Source organism: Rhipicephalus sanguineus, chromosome 9 (assembly GCF_013339695.2).
Source record: "Rhipicephalus sanguineus isolate Rsan-2018 chromosome 9, BIME_Rsan_1.4, whole genome shotgun sequence".
NCBI lineage: Eukaryota > Metazoa > Arthropoda > Arachnida > Ixodida > Ixodidae > Rhipicephalus > Rhipicephalus sanguineus.
In genome coordinates this window covers 151,769,790-151,795,346 of record NC_051184.2, presented here as the reverse complement: position 1 = coordinate 151,795,346, position 25,557 = coordinate 151,769,790, and the positions used below count along the sequence as shown (strand labels likewise).

Genomic DNA, 25,557 nt, shown 5'->3' with positions numbered 1-25,557 from the left:
TGGGGTTTGTTTCGGCTGCTTAACAGGACAGCTGTTCACTGACAGCGGCTCTTGTTTAACATTTTTGTAAGTGATGAGAGTCGCTGCTCAGCCTGCCGACCAGCTAGCCGGTCGCCATCTGATCACAAGAACTTCAACAAGAAGCCTTCGCTCGATGGCGCAAATACCTGTGTGGAGCTTTACCTTGTCTCTAAAAGCCTGTTTACGCAATACCGAATCACCGGTGTACAGCAGCAACAACACTGCTAGCGACATTTTTCGTGACGCATTGTGTATACGTATAGAGCTCATAAAACTGCAATGACTTTTCATGTTCTACTTATATGCTGGAGTAAAACGTTGGTTATCATATACTCACTCACGTGCAATCTTTTAACAATTTTTCTTCAACGAGAGAACATGTGCACCCCAGAAACGTAATGCCTATTGTATTATCACGTAGTAGTGACGATGAAGAAGGCGGCAGTCACTCCGGTATAAACGAAACTGCTCATTGGGCAAACTTGTGCCCAGAAAACTAAGTAAACTCAATGTACAAGCAAAAGAACGCTGTACACTGATGGCGGCAATAAATGCCGTTGGCATTCGGTATTCTGATAATCGGCAGAACGCGTGGTCACATCAGCGATCGAACCTTCCAGCATTACCGCTCATGCTCGCGTAAACTCCCGAATGAAATACAGTGCTCGCGTCCTGTGCATAATTTTAATAATAATTGTTGTGGTTTTGCGTCACAAAACCACGATATGGTTATGATGGACGCCGTAGTGGAGGGTCACCTGGGGTTGTTAACGACCACCTGCGGTTTTCGACCACTTGGAGTTCTTTAATGTGCACCTAAATCTAAGTACACGGGCCTCGAGCATTTCGCCTCCATCGAAATGTGGCCGCCGCGGCTGCGATTCGCGTGTAATCTTAACAGGGCGTCTGAAACAACCGCGAAGATTTAAGATGAAACAACCGTGCGGCTTGAGCCGAGCATCCTAATAACTTTTTTGTGTTTTAAAGGGACACTAAAGAGAAACAATGAATCGGCTTAGATCGATAAATTGTGCTCTGAGAACTCCAACGTCGTTAATTTCGCCATCATATGTTTATTATTAAAGGAGAAAATCAAGCTCAAAGTTTCATTTTTAAATTTCGCGCCGAAATCTCCCCGCGTGACGTCAGGGATTTCAAAGTGTATTTATCGTATTTTGGCGCCATTGGCTCAACAAAATTACCCCAAACTTGGTATGTTAAGTCTATGGCCGCCTCAGAGGACAATTTACTTCACTTTTACCGATTAGGAGCTACGTAGCAGGCGCCGTCAAAACATGTGACGTCACGGCAAATGGTGCAGAAACTTCAAGGTGGCGTCGTCACATGGAGGAAGGAATACTAAGGAGAGGCCCTGACGTCACATTCGTGAAGCCTCCACATCGCAAACACCCGCATCGCCTCCTAGCGAAGCAGCAGCGAAGCATTTCGCGATTTCCGTCGTGACATTTACAAGCGCATCGCGTAACTTTGCAGCTTTTTTTTTTGTTTGTTTTTCGCCGTGCAAGCGGTGTAGTCGATTCACGCATGCTGCTCTTTCTGTGTGTTCTTTAAATCGCATGCACTGCGGACAGTACCGAGTGTCACTTTTCATGTGTACGTATACGTTCGCTTCATTGCTGATCACTAAGGCATGGTATTCGCGTGGGAAGCTTTCAGATGTGTGCTCTGTTGCTTGTTACTCATTCTGTCAACTCAGAACACATGTGAACTTTTGTTTTTGGCGTCTGACGCGCCGTACATAACATGCGCTGAAGGCATCGTACATTTTAGAGGCTGTGTCGTTCAACGAAAGGGCAATAAACTTTTGTTCTTATTATCGGATTACGTGATGTATGTATTGTTCGGTGTGCGCTCGCTGCGTGCTTGTGTTGTGTGCGCACTGGAATTACAAACTTTACGTGCACGATCGCGTATACAATACAGCGGTGTCTTCTTTTGGACGTGAAGTTACGTCAAATATAGGTTGGCGTTGCGCCGAATGGCTACTGCGCTCATTCCATATACACGAGCAAAGAACCGCTAATTGGGCAATAGATCAGGAAATTGGGCTACGAGAACGGAAAAGAAAGATCTAACGCCCAGCAGAACGCGTAAGTCACTGCTAGGTGAGTTCGCATACGGTGATGGAGGGGCTGAATATTTTTGATTACGGCACGTACCGGTACTTTCTGTACTGTTGCACAAAAACGCTCCACGAAGAATTTCAGCACGCAGTGCTCGCGCCTGCCACGCACGAACAGCCTGATAAACGTCTGTTTGCAATGTTTTACTACGTGCGAACCGCGCAATACGCGCTAAGTTTACGCCGGGACTACAAATCTGAGCAGAAGCGAACCACCGCGGAGAGCACGCCGCGGGGCGTCTGCTGTTTTGTTTGCCCCATACCGGTTTGTTTGCCCCATAAATCTGACGTCACTTCCGCCACACTTTTCGCAATGCATTGGGATACGATAGGGCCTCTCCTGAGTTTTCCTTCCTCCATGCGTCGCCACCCACATCTTGTTTTTGTGCGCTTTCTCGCTTACTAATTGTCTTCTCGCAGCAAGCGTGGTGCTTTTGGTATCGTGAAAGAGTGCTTCACTAATATGAGAAAAATCGCTTTGCTCTTTAGTGTCCCTTTAAACCCGATCACACCAAAATAAAGAAATGAGAGCGCGTGGCAGATAGTTGCACAAATCGTCGCAGCACACCGCTGTTATTCATGCTATTGCCACCTGTAGCTGCGATTACTAGGCGATTAGTAATAGTAAAAAAAGATTAGGGAGGCCTAAAAAAAGGAAAACAAATGTATGTAAATAAAATTGAAAAACCGTTCTGTATCAAACGTTCATCGTGAAGAAGTATTGCAACACAATATAGGCGGCACCCCTAATAGTTATGTCAAGTAAGCATGAAGTATCGCCAACTTACTTCTTAATGTAAGACAATAAAAATATTTAGTGCCTATGAAAAATTGACTGAAAAGGCTTGTTGGGATGCTCATGAGAAAAACAGGTCATTTGGTATTGAAATGTTTCTCGAACCCCTTTCCTAACAACTTTAAATTGGCATCTAGTTATTTCCATAATTATAATGCAAGGTCAATTTCGCTGTTTTGCTAAGCAATCAGCAGGATGTTTGGTACTGTATACTCAGTGCGCGCCCACATAATTACATATTTGCTTTCAAAATCGCCTTGGCAGAACAGTAAACTCAAGTGAAATATAAATGCGTAAACGGTACCAGAAATAAAGCAGACTGTTCAAAGTAAGAATAAAGCAGAGAGATTATTTTGGCAGCACGTTACAAGAGGCATATTGCTGTGACCAGACCGCAAAAAAACAGTTCAGAGCCCTAGGTAATGTACGGGACGCAAAAGAAGGACAACTAAGAAAGCAATTGTGCTAACAATCAAATTACGATTTCAAAAACTCTTTGAATAAAGATAGCAGGAACATAATATTAATAATCGTTAGGGTTTAATGTCCCGAAGCCACGGTACGATTATGAGGGACGCCACAGTGGAGGGCTTCGGAAATTTCGACTACCTGGAGTTCTTTAACGTGCACCTAAATCGAAGTACACGAGCCTCAAGTATTTTCGACTCCATCGAAAATTCGACCGCCGTGGCCAGGATTCGATCGACAGCAGGAAAAAAAATATAGGGTACACGAACATATCTTCTGCTAGGTAAACGCTTCATCTATTAGATCTAGCATCGGCACAAGTGGTGCTATATAGTTAGGATCCTATTTGCACATAAGTCAATCGCATGTAAGTCTAACTTACATACACAAAATCCTTCAAATCGCTGATGTGTAAACTCCACGAGACGCAAAGCAACCCTATGCTTCAGATTTTGTAACGGAGCACCACGCAGGACAGCGGCATCAAAATATGCGCGATAATCACTTCAAGAATTGTGGTACGCGACGCTAGACAGGGGGTAAGGGTAAGTATCATGGCACTGGCACACGAAAAAAGAAAAAAATCGAGAAAAGAAAGGCACGTGAGCTAAGCATACACATTCGCGCGCTTGTTCTGTTGAGACTAAGCGAGCGCTGCCATGTTGCTCTGCTACACCAGAAGGGACGCGCAGACGTCATCGCCTGCCCTCACTAGTGGACTCTGGCGGAAAAATAAAATTATGTCACTGCGCTTAGTTTTATTGAGGCGGTTTATAGGCACCAGTACCAGCTTGAGAAGCGGAGCTGAGCCAGCGATTATTGTTTCGTACGGTGGTGTTTCTATAGGACTATCTTGTATCTTAAGATACTCGATACGTTATTGAATGTATCGGGAAATACAGATACAGATACTCAAAGAGTATCTAAGATAGTATCTAAGATACATGTATCTTCGATACTGCCCAGCACTGGCCGCGAGGAAATCTAATAACAAAGAGGTTGGCTTCCTGTAAACCTTTTTTTCAGGATCCCAATTTCCTTAATCTGAGCAACACGGCACACGAAAATATGTCGGCACTGCTGTTCCTCAGCCGCCACACATCGATGCGTACGCTCCATATGTGCACATACGGAGCGCGCTTAGCCTTCAATATGGCAGAAATGCACACGGCGGCCAGTAGATGGCAGCAGATTTTGCATAAGGTATATTGCAATTTAGTATCAAAGGTCCTGTCTTTGCATACACCTTCAATGATGTGCAGGTGTGTGTGCCAGCTACACAAAAGCTGTAAATATTTCTTTTATTGTATTCTACGCAATGCAAGCTATTCCCCAAACTCAACTGGAGACTGTTCAAGCTGCCTGTGCGGCAATGCCTACCCGCCAAGACTGTAGACTAGCTTGGTACCCTTTGAAGCATAGAGTTTCCTAAAATGACCTAGAGGGAACTCTGGCGCTGCGATCGTTCAGCCACCATGGGAATGATGGGTAGTACACGGATTTGCCTAGTCTTCGTGCTTGTGGGCTTCGAACGCACTTGTGGCTTTGTTTATTGCTATGTTTTGGTTTTATTTCGGATAAAAGAATGGATCGTTGTGAACTTCGTGACCAGATTTTAATTGGTGAGCCTAAAGAAGTTAAAGTGGTGAAGCGAAACTGCTGATTTTTGCTGAACTTCGTTTTGCGACAAAGCGGATGCAGGCGACGCGGAGCCAAACGAAGCCGAAAGAACAAAGTTTAGACAAATCCGTGTACTACCCATGATTCCCATGCTGGCTGAAGCGCGATGCATTGCAGCTCCCATAGACACTAGCGCCAGAGTTCCCTCTAGTAAGTATTGTAGGAAACTCTATGCTTTGAAGTATGATAAATGTCGTCAAGCAGTGATTCGGGAAAAAAAACTGCTGTTACACAGACCTGCGCTGCAGTAGCTGGGAGGGGGGGGGGTGTTTAAAGCACCCCATAATTTTTCAGTTTTGCATGTGTATATATACATGCACCCACACAAACGCATATCCAAACACACAAAAAGTATGGCTGAACGCACACACCCCCAAAAATATTGCTCGCTACGCCTATCTGTCCATTTATTTGCAAACACCACAAAAACATGTGCAAATAAAGGAAAACTGCAGCTCGTTGGAAGTCTGTGTACATGCAAACTTATGGCTGACGAAAAGGTGTTAACAGTGTATACAATAGGTAATGGAACAAACAGAGGAAGGAGCACTGTGTCTTTCATTTGAGCAGCGGACATCTTTTTGCCACGACATAAGTCGTCTTGCATGGCTTGCTGTATGTGCTTGGCTTTATGTGCACAAACCTTATAAGATCGGTGTTTGCTGCTCGTATGTTGTCTTCCCTTTTAGTGAACCAGTGGCGAGCGCCCAATTTCTGTCGCACACTCGGGGATTTTGCATACACACAGACATGGCCTAGCACATACAGCTTTGATGTCAAAAACATTACAAAGTTCACTTGAACTGCGCACGCTTCTAAGCAAAATGCTGGCAGACAGGCCACAATGGGTTACATGCAGTCCTCGAACAGAAGACGGCCACAAGGCGGAGTGTGTCATGCACGGCTAGCACATGGCAGTGGGGGCACTTGACTGCGCATCGCGGGGTGGCATCTGAAAACATCGTGACTGGCGACTTCCGACAAGCGGTGTGTCGATGTCAAATTTATTGTAGCAAAGTCGACAGCTTGGTAAGGTTTCATATTATTTAAAGCAGCGCAAATCACAGGACAAGAAGTTGACACAACGAACGCATGTTCAAGCGTTCGTTGTGTCAACTTCTTGTCCTGTCATTTGCGCTGCCTTAAATAATATGCATGCCAAATTGTTTACACGACGTCTGTGATTTAGGCGACTATGCGGCGCCAATACGCGCTACGCTACGCGGGCATCAGGGTTCACGTTGGCTTCGGTGCCCGTGTAATAACTGCTTCAGAAAGAAAAAAAAAAAGAACGCGCCAGTGTGAAATACACCGTCACTATCAAGCACGTTCCGCGATTCTCCTCAGCGGCTTCGCGCAAGCAGCCACGGTTTTCAGAGGAGGCCACTCTCCCGACTAGTAGATGCGCGTCTTTTCCCCGATTGAGACTTCGAACGGCCGCGCTATTTTCGGACACGCTGAAGATATTTCGGAAGTGTTTTTTCCCCTCGGAACACTTCTGCCAGGCCACGCTCGCAAAAAGTACACATTTCGACGAGTAGAACGGGCACACCGGTTGTCGAGCTATGCGGCTGGAAAACGGCCGGTGAAGACGCCAGTCACGATCCGCTTGCTCAATGCGACGTTTTTGTTAACCCGATACGCGGCGTGCATGAATCAGCGATTTAACGGGACTACTGATGGCGTGGCTGCGACAGACGCGAATAGCAGCACTGGTGCACAAGAATTAGACTACATTTAGGGGCACGATTATTTAGTGATGCAGCAGTAGCTGCAACAGCCTCGTGAGGGGTGGCGACGCGGCGTTAGGGCATCCGCGGCTGACAGTTGGCCGCGAAACGCGTCACAGTGCCGCTCAGCGATCACCGCTGGATACATTCGACACGATCGCAACGCAGTACATTTCGCGAGCGTTTCCTACGAAACCAACAGAAACATCCACTGCAAGCCGTTTAGGCCTAGGTCGCCGTCTCTGTCAAGACATCGGAAAAAAAGAAAAAAAAAGCGCGTCACAACATATCACACTAGGGGGACCGTCGCTGGTGCGGAGCCGACAGAGCAGAATGACCGGGCTTACCGTTTCTGACGGGTCCACTTCAATTTTGAACGTCTGCTGCTGTAATGTCTTGAGGGTGACGATCATGATCGCCGATCTTTCAGGCAGCCACGGCGACGTGAAGGCTTTAGTTGGACGCGATTTAAAACTCGACCCCTTGGAGACCGACTCTCGCCAGGAGAGTACAGCTCGACCCAGACGCAGTGCCGTACTCGCGTGGTGCGTGAGCCTAGAAAACGACAGTTTCGCATGACTGCAATAGCTTGATCTAGCCAGCGCGCATCAGCAGTTAAAATAACCAGAAGTGAGAGAGAGAATAACCTTTTTTTTCGCGAATGTACAGGAAATCTTCAGGGCATCGTTGGCATCGTCTCGTGCGCCGCGCGGTGCACGAGACGATCCCACACGAAAGTGGCTCCTGCGCTATTACATTTAATGTAATAAACCTACAAAATACTAAATAAAAAGTGTTTTACGAGTTAGTTAATGTATATGTATTAATTAATTACATATTGCAAGCACTTTAAATCCAGGGAACGCTGCGAAAGGTAACAGTCGCCCGGAAGTGCTGTGCTCAAGCAGCCAATAGCGAAGCACCGAAACAGGATGTACATTGGTGACGTACTGCCGGTTGTTTTCAAGTTTTTGACGCGCGCTTTTCGACGCGCTCAGAACGCTCAGAACAACCACAACAACATGGCCAACGCAACGCGTACAATGAGCGCCTCATTGACGTTGTTGAATGTGAACGAGCCTTATGGGATCTGAGAGATAGAAATTACAAGTCCCGCGCGGTCACTGATACGGCTTGACGGCACGTCGCAACAGTGATGGGATCCACAGGTGAGTTGTGATGTTTTAGTACAAGCGATGTAGTACACGCCTAACGAAGGCGTGCTGCGCTGTCGTTCGGCGCTGGCGTGGTGTACAATTTTCCGTGATTTATGCGCAGTTGCGGAAGTAAAAGCAAGATGGAAAAACTTGCGAGACACATTCAGGCGTGTCCTTGAAGGACCGGACTCGAGCGATGAAGAGCGAGGCGCCTGCTGATGATGTGCTGGACGACTCCACAAAACGGCTCTATTTTATTCTGCTTATGTTCCTGAAGGTCACAATGGAAGGGAGGCCGTTAAGTTTGTAATCGACATTTTTACGTCAAACGTAGCGTGCAGAGAAGTTAACTTTAAGCACAGGCGTGAATTAAGTGAAATAAAATGTTCACATGAGTCGCAGCTGAAAACCTAGCGTTACATCTTGAAAATTGTGCTGAGAGACATACCACGTTTTACCTTATAGGACAAGTGGGAATTTGGAGCCCCTGCCTCCTCAGGAAACAACTCCATGTGATAATCAAACATTGGAGCAGCTTCTGGATGGCATGTACATGGAGAAGGAGGTCTCCACAAGTCAGGCCGTTGATCCCCGAGAGGCAGCAACAAGAGAACCATGTGGAGATGCGAGTGCGCGCCCACCACCACCAATAAAAAAAAAAAAGCCCAGACGTTCAAAATATGACGAAAAGATAGAAGGACTATTGAAGTTTATCACCGAGAAGCCAGACGAGCACGAACGGTTCGGTGCATTTCTAGCCGAGGTCATTTCCGGGCATAGTACGCGAGATGGAAGACGCTAATGCGTGAAAGGTTCGAACTGCGAAGGTGAAACCCACCTTTGGCATGCTTGCTGGTCTGACATGCCAAAGCAGGTAAACTTGTCGTGAATTGAAGCAGCAAAAATTAAGGCGTATAATAACAAATGACAGCGTTTCTAAAAATTTCTGGACCTGATCTATCGCGTGCGGAACGCTTAAGTCACTTTCACCGCAATACATTTGTGTCGTGCAAAAAAAGTGCACTAATAAGATCTGCACGGGAGACAAATTTTGAGCGATCCCCCCCCCCCCCCCCCCCCGATTGAGCGAACACGGCCACAGATCTCCCGAAGAACAGCGTCAACGCCACCGCGAGAAGGGAATCATAAAATATTCTGGCCCTGATCTATCGCGTCAGGACGCACTTCAGTCGCTTTCACCGCAGTGCATTAGTGTAGTGCAAAAAAAGTGCACTGATTTTGGCAAGGGGCTACTTCAGCTGTTTCTGTAAAGTTTTCAGACGCTGACGATCATACGAGTACTCGTAATTACACAGCGCGTGCAAGTGTACGTACTTAAGTGAGAAAGTGTGCTGCGTCCAGTGACAACTATAATAGGTTCTCGCCGATCTTATTGCGCTTTCTTTTTTTCTTCACTCAGGTGTACTGTGGCGAAAGTGGCTTAAGCGTTGCGCGTACTCGATGGACCAAGGCCATAAAATTTTATACATGCTGTCATTTCTTATTATATTGTTTTCTTTTCGCGGTGGCGTTAGCGTTCTTTTACGGGTGATTTATGGCCGCGCCCATTCAGAAGGATTGCTCAAAATTCGAGTCTCCCATGCAAATGTTAGTGCACTTTTTCACATGACACAAGCGTACTGTGGTGAAAGTGACTTCAGTGTTCCGCACGCGATAGATCAGGTCCGCGAAATTTTAGAACCGCTGTCTAGTGGCGTAAATCATAGGGGGGTCCTGACACCCCTTGTATTCAGGCTGGGGGGGGGGGGGGCACCTCTTGCAAGTGTCCCCCCCTGATATCTACCTTTCAAACAGCCTATTTGAAATGCTATATAGAGCACTCAATGGTGTCTTGTAATTTCATGAAATCATTCAAAGCGGTGCGACGAAGATCAGGCATGAAGAGTCAGAGCGTTTCCACGCGTCGGTGCCAGTCAGCGCCAAGATAAGAACACACGGGTCGTCGGCGTCATCACTACTAGCGCATCGTCACTCAGGATGATATGCGCCACACCAAACACGTCACAGTAGTGTCGATGTCGCAGGTTGCTGAAAGCCTCTTGAGCCCTTTGCCTTCGAAATAAAATAACTTCCAGGTGACGGACGCCATTAAAATTTGGTCAAAAATAAGTATGCATACCGAGCAATCGAATAAAGGACACATCTCGAGCTTGAAATTTTGTCAGTGCCCCTTTAAGGTGTAACTGGAACCAGTTGCAACTGGAACCAACTGGTCCCTGTTAATTCCCAACTGGGACCATTTGATCCTGCAGTTAATACCAGTTGAAATCAGTTGGATTCCCAGTTACACATTTTCACCTGGGGCAGCAAGCCTTCGACATCCTCCGCCCTCGCCTCTCTCAGCAAGCCCTTGCCTTTCGCAGCACACGCAGCCCACCCCTTCCTGCCAAGCCTTACTTTCGCCACACTGCAAGGCCACGTGATCACCGCTACCACAACCCCGGACATGAAAGCCTCGACTAAGAACAGCTTTGCTGTTAAAACAGCATCGTAGTGCTTAGGACTGCGTTGAATATACTTTTAATACCGCTACCTTAGAAAAACACTTTCGGTATCGAGGGAGCGGCTTCGCAGTGACGTGTCAACACAAGTATGACCTCACAGGAAGGCTGCAACTCGCGAAATACTAGCACCAGCGCATCATTTGCTGTCAGTCGCGTGTGGTTCACGTAAACAACGACGACTGAATTGTCGTCCAGCGACTCCGACAGTGATTTCTGCGACTTAGGCTACAGGAGACAGACTTCGCGAAACCAGTGAACTCTGTTGACTCGTCGTGATACAGTCCATTGTGGTCGGTCTGGCTTGCAGGTGCTGAATGACGAAAACCTTAATATCAAAGTAAAATATTTTATACGTGTTGTCAGGTTCCGTTGTGTGGAGAGTGTTGATAGTGCATATCATGGAAACGAAAAAATGTCCCTTTTGGGGTGCTTCAAAATAGTGTCAGTACTACTTTAATGCGAAGGAATGTGTCTTCACCGTCTGGCCCTGTTGCCTTCAGTTACTGCAAGCTGGGCAATGCAATCCCCCCTCCCCTCCCACCGAGAAAGAAAGAACATTAAAAGAAAGAAAGTACAGGGAAGAAGTTGCCGTATAGTGGTACATGTGCACCTGTCCATTGCATGCTTACAAGCGGTCGCTTAACCCAGTCGACTTTAAAAACAGTAGCAATGCTCGCGTCGCTTTGCTGGCCCTTTCCCCATGTGCTTTACACAAAACCTGTAGGGTGTTTTTAAATAACAATAACTAAAGTACTGTTCAAAGTAAATCTTTATTTGTCACAAAATCTGTGTCTATTGGAAGCATGCAGTAGCATCTACACAAACAAATGTACTCATGGGCAATCCGTGAACACGGCCACCGAGGAAAAGAACAGCAATGACAGCATAACACAGTATGTTTGGTGGTGCCAAAATGATTCAGTAGTAAATGGACACTTAAAGAAAAAAACAACATAGAAAGGCACCAGGTTGACCTTATTCAAAGCATGTTGTGCCAAGGAATGCTCCTGACCTGGTAGGTCAAGTGGTGATGCAACCAACCAGAATTTGACTGAAGCTTCTATACACGTCACATAACCCACTCAGCACTGCTTCAGCATAAAGAAAGGATCTTTGCACTTACTGTCACCTGCTAGATACCTGCTGTCTGTGTATGACAACTCCGAGTAATACCCTACTTTTGATTAAGTTACTTCACAAGATACAAGCACTTGATGCTAAGAAATTTTCAAGCATAGCTGCTACCAACCCTTCAAATAGGTGTCCTTAGCACTTATAGGTCAAATGCACGTTTCACAATGACAAAAGTCGTAATGTTAGAACAATGGAAGAAGCTAAAAGGATGCAGATGTGACATAGTGAACACATATTGATATAAACAAAGTCAACATCAAGCGACTTTTAAAACACACACACACATTAAAACGAAACATATTGATGGATGAAGGTCAAGGACACAACAACCCACAAAACACTGCTGGCTGCTGCAGTGTTCGTCAAAGGTTTCTCAACTGAAATAGGTATGCTACAACAAGCAAAGCAAGGCTGCATGCAACTTTCATGCAAAATTACAGCTGAATATACAAAGCCAATAAGGCTCTTGGAAACGAGGCTACACAACTCAACTTTTAAAAAGCTACTTGGCTGCTCAACTTGCAGTTGCTATGGCAAAATACGGAATGGAAACAACATTATCGTGCAACACTTTTTTACGCAGAAACCCACCTACATACATATAAAAATCCAGTTATCTTGTTTTGATGAAAGATGATGACCAATACCAACCACAAAATATTTAGTAAGGCAGTGTATCGGCTTTCAAATGGGAGCCTTGTTCATAATGTAACAGAATCAACGTACCTAAGCATTGTTGCGTCTTAATGTCATTTTGAATCGGCTTTTTCATGGTTGGTGTTTGTCATCAATTCTCCTCATTTAAACCTGCATTTTGATAACAGCTAATGCGTAAGCTTCAACATGACTGCTGCGATGGGTGTCACTAATCCTAAGCTGGTTAAGGAGTGAGATCAGGATGGAGGGAGGGCAAGAACGGCTTTCTAAAGACCTCCCCTAAAATTCACTAGAACAAGTGTCCTCTCAAGGGTTTCCTCAAACCCAAGCACACAGTCAAGTGGCAAGGACAACTAGCATATTGGTGCCTACATGGCATGTGCTTTCCACGAGTTGAAATTCTCGAAGCCCCATCAATTTGACAGCTTCAACCAAAGTGCATCCAAGTGCACCTCCGTGTTTTAATAGCTGTACAAGTTAGTTTTCATCAGTTCACACACTGAAATATGAGTTTTCTTTGGAGGGCTTCAAATTTTTTTTCTTTCTGAATGCGCGGCACAGGTAAATACAAGAAAGCTATTACATCAGCTGACAAACCATTTAAACTCGGGAGAAACACCATGGATGAAGTTTTCTCTCAAAACTGCTTTCGATCATTTCTAAAAAGGGCTGATTACTAGAAAATATAATCGAGAGCTAATTCCATACAGGTTGAAAAAAAAAGAAAAAGAAACTCGTGACTATTTGTTCGGCCTTCCCTTATCTTTACGGACAGCTTGGTCTACAGAACAAACTGTCAAAATACATGGCGAGCCCGTGCAGAAACTGGTGCGCCTAGCTTATAAAGTCTCCCCTCATTTTTTTTTTTGGTATCATACTAGCAAGGTAACACAGCTTGACATATTTCTCACATTAGTGTTCCTTTAAGAAACATTGAAGTGCAGTTAGGGTTATGACACACTAAATCTGGGTGAATGGCACCGCCCACCCTCATGAATTACATCTGACTGCACCAAGGCAGCGCTGCCAATGACAAAAGTTACAGCACAGAAAAACCTCAGTGTATATGTTCCACCAAGATACATGCCGAGCAGTGGCGTAAATCCAGAAAAATCTCAAGGGGGGACACACATCGTGATGTCATAGCAGCTATCTTGTTTTTCATATACGTTTTATTTGTAATTATTTGCTATCTTGTTTTTCATATACGTTTTATTTGTAATTATTTAAAAATTAAAATTATTTTTTTCAAATAAATTAAAAAGAAACCGAGCATGGACCTGAGCAGCCAATAGTTGGCAAAGTTAGTTTGTAAGTGTAACTCATAGGTTTACACTCTACCATAGTGCTAGAAAATATGTCACTCGGGTTAAGCCATCAACTGAAAATGCTAGCAGCTTTTCCTTAATTTCAGCTCTAAACATGTTACCTCCCACGACTTAACCCTGGAATCTTTTTTGTAAGCGTGTTTATATGAACCAGCGATTTTTTTTAAATGACACAATTATATTCGAGCGATTGCATGCGTACTCCATTGCCAATGGCTTCCACCAAATCGTCTACATAAATAAATAACGGTAGATGATCAGGGATTCTTTACTTTGCGCTTCAAAGGCCTGAAGGACCCCCCTATGATTTACGCCACTGATGCTGAGGGCTGTAGACAGCAGCAGTTATTGGCATTCAAACAGATGCAATTCTCAAGCTGAGGGCAAGCATTGCACTTATTCTTGAACACCCCCTGTTCAAGAATGTTCATCTCTTCAAGCCTCATCTTCTGCTGAAACTTGTTCGGATTTCCTGTTTTGTAAGTGATGCTCTACATTAAATGGCTGTTTGAGAATGATAGGTCATTGGAGATGACATTTAGCAACACCATCACTATACTGACCATGTGTTATTAAACAGAGGCATTGAGAATGGAACACATCAACGCATTAACAACAGGCACCAAAGAACAATTGCAAAACTTGTACACACAAGTAAATTTCATCAGACCAGCAACCCACAGTAGCAAATGAACAGGAAAGCAAAAAACATAAAAAAGAAGCCATAATCTTGCATGTACCATGTGTGCTTCACTAGAGTTCCCCTGTTTGCTGAAATTTAGGGGTGCGGAAATATTCAAAACTTTGAACACAACTAGAATAAGTCTACTATTTAGTGTACACATGATCTTAGGATTCACTTCTCTAGCGTGAGACTGAGCAATTTCCTGGTTTTATGTCGCTCCATAAATGTGACATTATTCGAGGCATCTTTTCTATACGTATCTAGTGAATTTGATTAGAAAATTTTGCACTTCTGACTGAATACTGATTTAATAATTCTTCGAGTGCCCCAATGAAAAGAGCTGCGCATATTCCAATCCTTGGTTTCAAAGTAGTGTTCTGTCAGCAATGGTTCACACGTATCAGTGTGCATGATTACTACATGCGTTTATGAACAAGATGCCAGTCTTGCAATGTTTTCGACTAACAAGTGCAAAACACTTTGCAACATGGCATTCTGACCTGTTGTGTTAAATGAAGGTCCACAACGGATAAATGGGCTAATGTACCAACAAAAAATAGCCTCCACACGCTCAGTGCACTCCTAGTCTGCTGTGCTTGTTAGTACCATTATGGAGATGCCCATCTTGTACTGAAACACAAGTACAGATGCACGTGATGCAAAGTATATCAAAAGGAAGACCCAGAGATTCCACATCATGACTATGTGCCATCTAAAAACCTAATCTCCCCCTCCAACTGGTACACAGACAGCTGGCCAATACATCAGTATCAGTATTAACCGGCCGTCTTGTCAACCTGCTAGAGGGAGAGGTTAGGTTTTTAGATGGCACTCAGTCATCATGTGGAATCTCTGGGTCTTGCTTTTGATATACTTTGTATCATGTGGTTTCTTGTGTATCTGTATATACATCATTTATCTTCAATGAAAGAAACCAGCTGCTAGTCAGTGTCCACTCTTAGAGTGGCCATGATATGGTTGCCCGACAATTTGCAATTTTCAGTGAAAAATAGTAGAGGGTCTACAATGCCTATACATAAATGAAAGATGAACCGTAAGACAATGTTTCAGTCCACAAGAAGAAGTCCTCAGCTATAAGCCCCGCCCTGTGCCATTTTGCCAATTCGTGCTGCATGAAGTGTCACCTGACTCCACGCAGTGTGGCTGCTGCGCCATGGTGGCATTGTTTCAGCCGCTGCAAATTGTTTCATTCCGATGGCAAAGCTGGAATAGCTCGACTGCACACGCGGCTGACCACTGGGATGCGGACACTCACGCAGCAAGCACGTCGTTACGCCACGGCTCACAAGCACGCCATGTTTCCTAACTCTGAGGCCACTCGCATGTTTATAAAAATATTAAGTTATAAATTAAGTGCAAGTCCAAATGTGCTCAAATTTTGCCAGCTTTTCTGTGAACACTTAAAGACTAAATAAAAGAACACAGATTATGCAAAATTTGGGCGTCATGGCCCCTCTAACTGTGTCAGTGTGTGTTTGCACTGTGGTCCAAGATGAATATACACCAACTTTCCCAAATTGCCACACTACTTTAGAACGTCCAAACTGAAGTGTACAATGCCCTATGATTCAACTGGAATAACCCAGCGACTAATGGCAACATGTGCACAATTTTTTTTTGTGTGTGATTGTTGTATGAGCCATTACGGTTAAAGGTTATGATTGTTGTACGAGCCACCTGTCAGCACTGCCCTCAAGACACTCTCTCGTATCTTCGAGTCAGCAAATTTTGCTCTTTGTTACAACGTCACCAGTGGTGGCATTTCGAGACCAAATTATGACCTGACAGGTATCGACTCCTTAAGGCCACATTTACTATTCTTATGATCTGTAACAATGCAAGAAAAGCACAAAAGCCTGGCAATTTTAATTTAATGATGTTAAATTTCCGGGTACTGACGAAGTTTTCCACACAAGAAGCTAATTCTGAGGGTGCACAGAGCGGCATGAGACTGCAGTTAAAGTTGCAATGAAGAGTTGTACAGTTTGCCCAATGTATCACATTCAACTTCTGCACTAGTGTGTAAAAGGTTTCGACTGTGGACACAGGTAGCCAAAATGAAGCAAGGGGTTAAACTATGCTACTGCACTTATTTTTACTTAGACTAGCAAGGGCACATAAGTGTGGCCAAATGCGGTGGGGAAATGAGAAAACGGAGGAAAAATATAACAAAGGAATCATGAAATATCACCGAAAATGGCAACCCATTCATGTAAATGTTTAGCTGATACCAATAATAGGCACACTGTGCTAACAAAATATAGTTAAGTTTAAAATAGCGAACAAGCAAACCTAAAAAAAATGCCAGCACAATCGCAGATTCTAGTTTTTCCCAACAAAAAGAAAGCTCAAAGTAAAATCCTGCATTTAAAAATGCTAGCCAACCTAGTAGGTTCACAAAGAATCAAAATAACGAACAACAAACTTTTTTTCAGACAAAATTCAATGCGAGAAAAGAGCACAAAACACTTTCCCTAATTCTCTGTCAACATATGCCGGCTCATGTTTAGCTATAAATAACTTTTTTTGGTTGCGTGCAGCATTTCATGTGTGTGTGGTGCCAATGAATACAACACAAGCAGTGAACAAGAACAGTGAACTGTTAGAGATCAGAAGTACTTAAGGCTACCTGCAATAAACTTTGATGCATGTGCAAATGTGTACTCGAAACTAGCTGATAGAATAACGCACAATGATAAGAACCAATGTGGCATCCCAATTGAGATTTTACATAGCGTGCACACAGAAAACCTCCGAGGTGGCATGCTGGGGTTTGCACCAAGCTTGAAGTGCCAAGTTTTTCAATAAGAAAATTTCCAATTACCAGCTCAACAGACTTGCTGAAATTGCTTCGTTACGGCAATGTATGAAGTATTTCACGAGTCCAGAAACCTAGGTGTTCTTCAATTTCAACCTTGCACTCCCAAATTCACTTGACCATGGATAAGTTACCTGCCTACACAAACATTACAGAGTAGACCATAAAAAATTGCGGCCGTTTAGTGCGAACAAATATTGAGGGAGAGGGACAAGGGGAACACAAATTTTCGTCTGTTTATTCACATTGTATTACACTATACTCCACGAGATGTGCAGCCCACCGCAAACAACTCACACAGCGCAACACCCCAATCAAAGCCTACTTAAAAAAAAACCTTGTTTCTGCCCGCAACAGTACGATTGACATATCGCTAATACATGACGACCCTCGGGTTTTGACGTGAAACACCTCCAACAATTCACGAGCCGTGGTGTCCTTGCTTTGTCCCAGAATCTGAATCTGATCCAGTCACATGGCAGTGTGGTTTCCTGGGACAGTGCTATGCGACTGGATAAGATTCGGATTCTGGGAAAACGCAAAAACGCCATGGCTCGTGAACTTGTTGGAGGTGTTTCATGATGACAGAGTTAAGGGTTCCAGCACGTGAGCACAAGATTCGGACTAGAAGCACTGCAAAGCCTGCATCTGAGAACCACAATTTGATTGACGTGAAGATTCTTGGAAGGAGGAATCAGCAAACGGCTCGTGAATCTTTGGAAGCCTTTTACATACAGAAGTTGGGTAAGCATTGATGGCCCCGATAGATGTTTGAACTGGTATAGCGCATTACGGGGACGAAGAAGCGGCCAAGCAGACCAATACAAAAGGACAGAGCGCTAACTTCCAACTCAGAGTTGGAAGTTAGCGTTCTGTCCTTTTGTATCGGTCTGCTTGGCCGTTTCTTCGTCCCCGTAATGTGCTATACCAGTTCAAGTACGAAGAACCAACTCGCCCAATCTTCACACCTGATAGATATGTTTGTGGTTTAGGCGCATGCGTTGTATTTCAGTATATATCTAAGTATTCTGACACAAATAATTCAGTTGGAAGTGCCGCCCGTGTCGTCGTCCTAGTCTTGTGGGTCTTTTTAGCGGCAATTATGCCTTCAAACACACACCAACTAGGCCAAGAACAAGTTCTCCTCAAGCACAAGAAGAAAGACGTCGAGGACAAAGGCTCATTAAAAGAATATATTCCCTACCTTCTTTAATAAACTTCTTTTAAGAAGGTGGCGGTGGTCTAGGTAACACCTTTTAATAAACTTCAGTTGTAAGTCCAGCTTTTGTCCTGTGCGTCTCTCTTCTTGTGCTCGTGTTGTAGCATGCTGGAACCCATCACTTTTGTTATCCATTCGCAAATCCCATTTATGTGAACTGCAGTGGGCCAGCACATATGCTCCATCTTTATCTCTTAAAGATAACTGATGTTCCTGCACACGCTCATTAACACATCATCCTGTCCTCGCCAACATGTCTTGCTGCAAGAGAGTGGAATTTCGAATTGATTGCGGTGTGTTGCACACATCATGGAGTATATATGTAGTTCTAATACAATATGAATAAAGGAGCTTAAAAGCTTGCGCTACCCTCGTCCTTTTCCCTCATTATTTGTTTGTGCTAAACGGGTATAATTTTTTTATGGTTTACTCTGTAATATGAACTGACCAGCCCGCAACGTTTACTTCAATGTTATCTGCACAAAAAAATTAGGCAAAACATTCTCTAATGACACGTTTACATTGCTAAGTTGAAGCAAGTGGTTCTAAAAAAGAACAGCGGTGTGTGAATGGCAAGGTTTTTGAAGAAAACGCCGCAACGGAAGGAGATAAAAAGACTGGAGCCACACAAACACACTTGTGTTTGTGTTGTATCAGTCTTACATCTGTTTCTGTTGTGCCGATTTCTTTATAGGGTGTGTCCAGGCCTACAGTAAATTTTATCAAAATCGGGAAGGGTGACCGGGACCTCGTGTTCGATCTTATCTGGACACACCCAATAATTGACCTGCACCAACCTCCCCCATCTGTCAATCCCAGTTAATATTTCTTATTTTAATGTGGACTACACTACATAGGTTGAAGTAATATACAAATCATTTGGTTTCAAAGGTTGCGCAGTTGTCTGGATGAAAAGAGACTCCAAGCACCGACTCAAATTTCAAATGTGAAGATGGGTGCTGTCTCAGCATATCCCCATTTCCCTGTATTTTTTTCACGTTAGTCCACGTCCGTATATTCTGCACAAACGTTCATCCCATCAAGACCAGATTTTGCCAGGCTGTTGAACTGAGATTGAGCTAATAAACACACCTACTGAAGAGCTGGGGCAGCAATTGCGACTTTGAGCCCCTTCCCTGTAAATAACTAAACATGCCTATGCAATCAGCGAAACCTTGCTTTGCCGAGGTCTAGGCTGTGGTAACATCCTCCGCAACGGTAGCGCACATTGTGTTTGAAAAGCGTAGGCAGATCGCACCACTAACATGAAAGTCTCTTCAGAAGCAGGGGAACACGTAATTAAGGTCCGGCAAACTACATAGCCACTTTGCCTCTGTTGTGGGATTTTCCAGCACGCTGCCAACAGTGACCGCTTCCAAAGTGGGCAGCCCTCATACCCATTGGTAATAAGCTTATGCTTCACCATACACAACCCATATGTGCAGGTTTCGTCCAGAAAGCAGTAGGACTGAATTTCTTTTAAGGTTTTTTAACGATTCTGAAACACCGACTTAAAGGGAAGCTGAAGTGGTTTTAGAATTCGGTAAAACTTTGTTGTTAACAAGGAACAACGTTACTGTCAACGATGGCGTAATTTTTTCCACTGTTGAGGGAGCAGGAGCTTTAATATATGCGAAAGCAAAGTTCGTCTTGCTCCGCCCACGTGAACCCGCCAAAAGTGTGGGCGTGGGAAACGAACTAACCGAAACTGCGTCATAGTCGGGGAGCCGCGAAGCACTGTCGTATCTCCAGCCATGGCCTCCATGACTAGTTCTGGTGCGTGCGTTACTGAAACTGATCACGAAGGCCATGCTTTGATGTGGTCTGCCGATGATGTGCACACCGAAGATGACCGTCACCTGCGTTCGCTCAGAATCTCAAGAAGCCCTGCGGCTGCAGCTGCAGTTTTTGCCAAGAATGCTAGTTTGTGTTCACATCTCTGAACTCTTACATTGAGTTTCGAATTCAGCAGGGATCAACTATGATTACACACTCCAAAGCCATCTTTTTAAGAAGTGCTTCAGCTTCCCTTTAAATAGTTTTCAAAATATGCCCCTTCTGCATCAAGACCGTGTTTCCAGCGACTTTGCCAATCACTGAAGGCTTCCCGAGATGCAGGAACTGGAATGCTCTGCAGCTCCCTCGTTATGGCCTCTTGAATGGCCTAAACCGAGCCGTGGTGCCAACCTTTCATGACCCTTTAGGAGGAAGAAGTCTGAAGGAGTGACATCTGGGCTGTAAGGTCCCTGGGGAAGCTGTGCGATGCCATGTTTGGTCAGGCAGTCCCTGACACAATGGCGGTGTGGCAACTTTTTGTCGTTGAAGGGCGTCCTGACTGGCTCTCTTCCATCTCGAAACAATTTGTGCCACTAAAGAACACTTCAATGACCCATGGCTTCTCTCCCATAAGCAAGTCTTGAGCCTGTCACGGGTCTCACTCCCAGTTTTACCCAATTTCACGCAAAGCTTCACCACACAACGCTGCTCTAACAAACAATTCATTGTGCAGATGACAAGGCACCTTAAAAGGGGTTCACCGTAAGCTCGATCTACACTCCGTGAAGGCTAGGAGTCAACTGGCAAACACCCACCCAATCAGCGCAGTAACATCCCCCTCCTTCACAATGCTTTGGTGGGAAAAAATCAGTCCTACTCCTTGCCGGACAAGCCCCGTCAGTTTGCCAAAGTAACTTCTGTTGCAATTGGCCTTTAAGTGACCACATACATTAACTGCAGAACAATGCAACATCATCAGCCTCTTGCTAGACAAGCTGAAACTCTAGAAACTAGGCCTATGCCCTCACCTAGCAATATCATACTCAACATCTGAGCAGACTTGCATGTGACCAGCACCAGACAAATCACATTAAAAGGTTGTGGATGTATTGGGACATGTTTGTGCACTACAAGCCTGAAGACAAACACTGAATGCACCTTACAGCAGCTGTGCACAGAGAGTGACGTACAGTCACAGTTTTTCAAGATGCCAAAGCACAGTTCGAAAGCTGCCTCTGGGACGCTAGGCAATGCAGCACACACATTGAGGTTATGCTAGACGATTGCTAAGCACATCTACATCCTACAGCAATCAGGCAGGCAAAAATGCCACTATAGAATGCACATGCCCTTAGTATTTATACAGCGCAGCCTTGATGCGCCCACTGCACTGCCTAATGTCCCAGAGGAAGCTATAGAATGGCACTCTGGCATCTTGCAAAACTTTGTCCATGACTGTACTGGACCCATCACATTGTAACATAGTCATCCGCAGTAGAGTAATGATAGGTTGCACTCTTTCACACCGAGTTTAGGTAGTTTGATCCACACGGTTAGAAGTGAAAGGTGTAATGCAGCGGGGGATAAGAGCAGCTATTTGCAAATTTGTTGCACGACACATAGTAGATGTCCGATGCATACGTTAAATAAACCCTGCATGACAATGACAATTATGAGCATTCAACCACACGCACTCAATACAGAAGCCACGACATGCACGCAGGCATCCTACGAACAACTCGCACAGCAATGTCGATGATGCGATGTTTGTTGGTATGTGCAGTGAGTCTGGCAACACCAGTTCAGGTTGCAGTGGGTCGACCAGTGATGTCGTGCGTGAATGGCTGCTGATGCTGCTGGTGTTGTTGCTGCTGCTGGTGGTGTTGTTGTTGTTGTTGCTGCTGCTGTTGCTGAGCACAGTGTACGGCCGCACTCACCATGTCCTGCGACTCTTGATCGTAGTGGCGCACGTCCACAATACGCAGGAAGCCATCGGCCGGCCTCACTGGTGCACGGTTCACCAGGGCATTCCTGGCCGTGTAGTCTCTGACGTCGGCGCGCGGCGGCATCGCGAAACTGCAGCTGTTGGCCTCCGCGCTGTTCACCACCCTCATGTCGGGAGGCCTCATGACGGGCGAGTTGCGAGCCGCGTATTCCACTCGGCCGGGACCGATCACCATGCCGTTACTCGTATCGTTCGGAGGTGGGCGCACGTCGGGCTGTTGCTGCTGCTGCCGCATCACCGGAGAGTGCCGTGCGAAGTCGGCGGGCGGCGACGCGTAACCGCAGCTGGGCCGGTCGGGCCGTATTGCCGCCGGCGAGTGTCGCGCCCCGAAGTCGTCGGTCCCCGCGGGCCTGGGCGACACGTAGCTGCAGCTGCCACTGTCGCCGCCGCCGGTGCGCACACTGTCTAGCTGCTGCGGCCGAATCATGGGCGCGATTCTGGCCGCGTACTCCCGGGCGTCGAAGCACGGTGTCGTGAAGCCGTACGCACCCATCGCGTTGTTGGCCGCCATGCGCACGGGGTCTGTCGGCGGCGGCGGCGGCGGCCGCATCATCGCCGGCGGCACGCTCCTCGCCGGCTCCTTGTTCTTGCGCGGAGTGCCCGGCGGGCGCTTGGCGCGCTTGGGGGCGGACGGCGCCGAGCCGTCGGCCGACTCCGGGTCTTTCTTCTTTGGAGAGCGCTTCTTCTTGGGTGGCGCGGACGGGTCGCCACCTTCGGCGACGATGGCGAGCGCCTTGGCCCGCTCGTACTCCTCGGGCGAGACGAGCACGCCGTCGGCGTTCCTCCTCTTGCGCTTCTTGCCCTTGCCGCCGCGCAGCTTGGTCTGCGGCGTGAGGACGTGGCCGTTCCTCTCGTGTTCGGCGACCCACTTGAAGAGGGCCCGGATGCTGACGCCCGTGAGCACCGCGGCACGCTCGTAGATGCTCGTGGTGCTTCCCTTCTTGGTCTCGGTTATGAGGGCGCCCAGAACGTTGAGAGCTACTTGCTTCGCTTGCAGCGGGTAGAAAGACGGCTTGGTGCGGTAGCGGTAATCCGCCGGGTTGATCATCGGCTCCGGCTCGGGCTCCGGTGTCTTCTCGCGCTTCTTCTTCGCGGGCTTCTTGCTCGACTTATCGGCCTTCTTGGCCTTGTCGGACCTCTTCGGCCTCTCCGCGTCGGCCGACTTCTCGCACTCGGCCTTCTTCTCGGCCTTCTTACGCTTCTCGCTCTTCTTCGGTTTGATGGGCTTCTTGGGCTTGATCACCACCACCTTCTTCGGCTTTTCGGGCTTCCTCGTCCTCCCGGGCTTCCTCGCCTTCTCGGAAGACCTCCTGGCCGATTTCTTGGACTCGTCCGATTTTGAGGGCGCATCGTCCTCCGATAACACAGACTCCACCAGATTCCCCGGCAGCACCGTGTTCTCCGCATCTTCCGAATTGTCCACCTCGGCCCGGGTGTCGGGCTCGGTCGAGTTATCGGAATCTGCGGAGGCTTTTTTGGGCTCTCCCAACCCTTCTGACGCGGCAGCCATCTTCCCTGCGAGTGTTTTCAAACGGACGCAGCGCCTCTCGCGTTTTCGCTCCCTCCGCGCGCCATGTGATGCTTGTCAACTGACAGCTTTCTTCGCGCGGTGGCCACTCTGAGTCGAAATGTTACACAGACGAGCGTAGAGTTGACGTTGGACAAGTTGGACCACCACTGCGTGTACGGCGTTTCTCACAGCATCAGCAGGCATCAATTCAGCACCCGCTTTCTTGTTGTTTACGGCTACACCAGCGGCCAGCGGTTACGGTACCAGCGGCAATACGACCGCATTTTGTATCACTGCGCCAACTGATCGCATGTGCCGCTAGAAGTGGCTTTGCGAAAAATCGCCGACATCTCCGTGTGATTGCAGCAGTGCCAATATTCTCTTTTTATTTCTTTCGAGTTTTGGACTGGGAGTTCCACTTTAGAGAAAATTGCCGAGTACTTACGATGATGCGGCTCAGGCGTAATGGAGATTTCGTCTGCTTTTGGTTTGCATCTCGAGTCTCACCCAAGTTCGCACGTTGGTGACACGACACACAACGCGCGCGCGCGAGAGAAAACATTTTATTAAAAATATGTATAAACTAAGCATGTGGGAGGAACCCTGTCCGGGGTCCCCAGAATGGCCTCGGCGGCCACACGGGCCCGCTGAACCAAGGCCTGGCGGACCTCGGGATGCTCGTCGCACAGGGCATCGACAGCTCTTTGGTGCGGAAGAATGACTGGGACGGAAGGGCCGCAAGATAACTTTGCAGCGCACTCCACCGTGACATGCAACGCCGTTGGGGAGCTGCCACAGCCCGGGCAAGAGTTGCGTAGCGGTCTGGGTAATATTTGCGTTTGAAATAGGCGGAGTGCCAGCTTTTCCTCACATACTTACATGGGAGGCCTGGGTTGCGAATCTGGGCGAAACCACCTCCTCGTGGGCAACTCTCCTTAACCACCCTACTAACCATCTTAGGGAAGGTCAGTAAAGCCTCACCCTAGAGCTCAGACCCGGACTTGGGTTTCGAAAATAAATTTTTTTTTTTAATCTCTCTCTCTCTCTCTCTCGCGAGAACGACGGTGGAGCCGGGCACATGTGGTGTAATATGTTGTCTCGGTATGTAAGTGGAGGGTCCACTTGATCTGGACTCTCGGCCCCGCCATGCCGGGCAGCTCGGTGGGTAATTGCTCAAGCGACCGTGCTGGCGCGCGCAAGATTTATTACAGTCAGCCTGCAATGAATAAACGAACTTGACGATGTCGCAAGTTTTCGCATGAAAACCAAAGGGAACAGGCACATGGCATTCGAGACCCCATTGAATGTGAAGAGAACTGACGCGCCTTTCTAATCAAATCAGCTTTAGCTAGCTATCTCCCTGATATCTGGGTTCTTATTTTTGTCTACTACCCACAAATTGAACGGTTTACAAGGCTTCTTGTGCTTTATCCTGCACTCGTAACACATGATGCTGGCATCTCGGTCTTGTGACGTCATCGAGAAAAACATTCACATTTTGCAGTGTGGTGTATAAACGATCAGTTGGAAGTAAACGCTTCAGTTGTCGTCACCTCCCCCTTGTTTGTGTCCTCCCAACGGCATCCTGAACATTGAGGCACCTCGCAAGAAGAGAGATCTCATCCCCGTCAAGGTTCATCACAAAGGCGTCAGTTGGAGGAGGAATCGCTTTAACAGATGGGTTGATGTAAAAGACACATTGTTGAATGCTTTATGGGTGGGTAGTTAAATAATTCGGCAATCCCACGCCTTCTGGGAATCAGTTTCATGCGAAGCAGTCAGTGAGTACTTCTGTGCTATATTTTATGGCTTTGAGCCAAGTGTTACAAGGTGGATCAAGGTGTTTTTGTAAGTGTAGTAGCTGTGTGCACATCGTGGGCTTAC

At 46.4% G+C, this 25,557-nt stretch overlaps 2 protein-coding genes across 2 annotated transcripts in view; both read right to left on the bottom strand.

The window, feature by feature from the left end:
* The window catches only part of LOC119404015 (UV excision repair protein RAD23 homolog A), a 74,584-nt gene extending 67,145 nt beyond the window's left edge, over window positions 1-7,439 (bottom strand). Inside the window, exon 1 of the mRNA XM_037670644.2 lies at window positions 7,186-7,439. Coding sequence (XP_037526572.1) covers window positions 7,186-7,251 — 66 coding nt within the window. The 5' untranslated portion in view covers window positions 7,252-7,439. The remainder of the gene's footprint in view (window positions 1-7,185) is intronic.
* A 7,467-nt stretch (window positions 7,440-14,906) lies between these two features.
* LOC119405925 (neurofilament heavy polypeptide) lies at window positions 14,907-23,673 on the bottom strand. Its single transcript, XM_049419547.1, has 2 exons — window positions 22,096-23,673; window positions 14,907-14,954 (listed from the first exon to the last, which is right to left on the bottom strand). Exons 1-2 carry the CDS (start codon window positions 23,671-23,673, stop codon window positions 14,907-14,909), a joined length of 1,626 nt encoding a protein of 541 aa, XP_049275504.1.
* Window positions 23,674-25,557: the final 1,884 nt, after the last annotated feature.

What these genes read in the sequence shown, in the direction of transcription:
- LOC119405925 (XM_049419547.1), bottom strand. Translation starts at nt 23,673, where the DNA reads ATGGCTGCCGCGTCAGAAGGGTTGGGAGAGCCCAAAAAAGCCTCCGCA. An exon ending in ATCAAGAGTCGCAGGACATG is followed by an intron (nt 14,955 to 22,095) that starts GTGAGTGCGGCC and finishes CTTGTGTTTCAG; the next exon opens with TACAAGATGGGCATCTCCAT.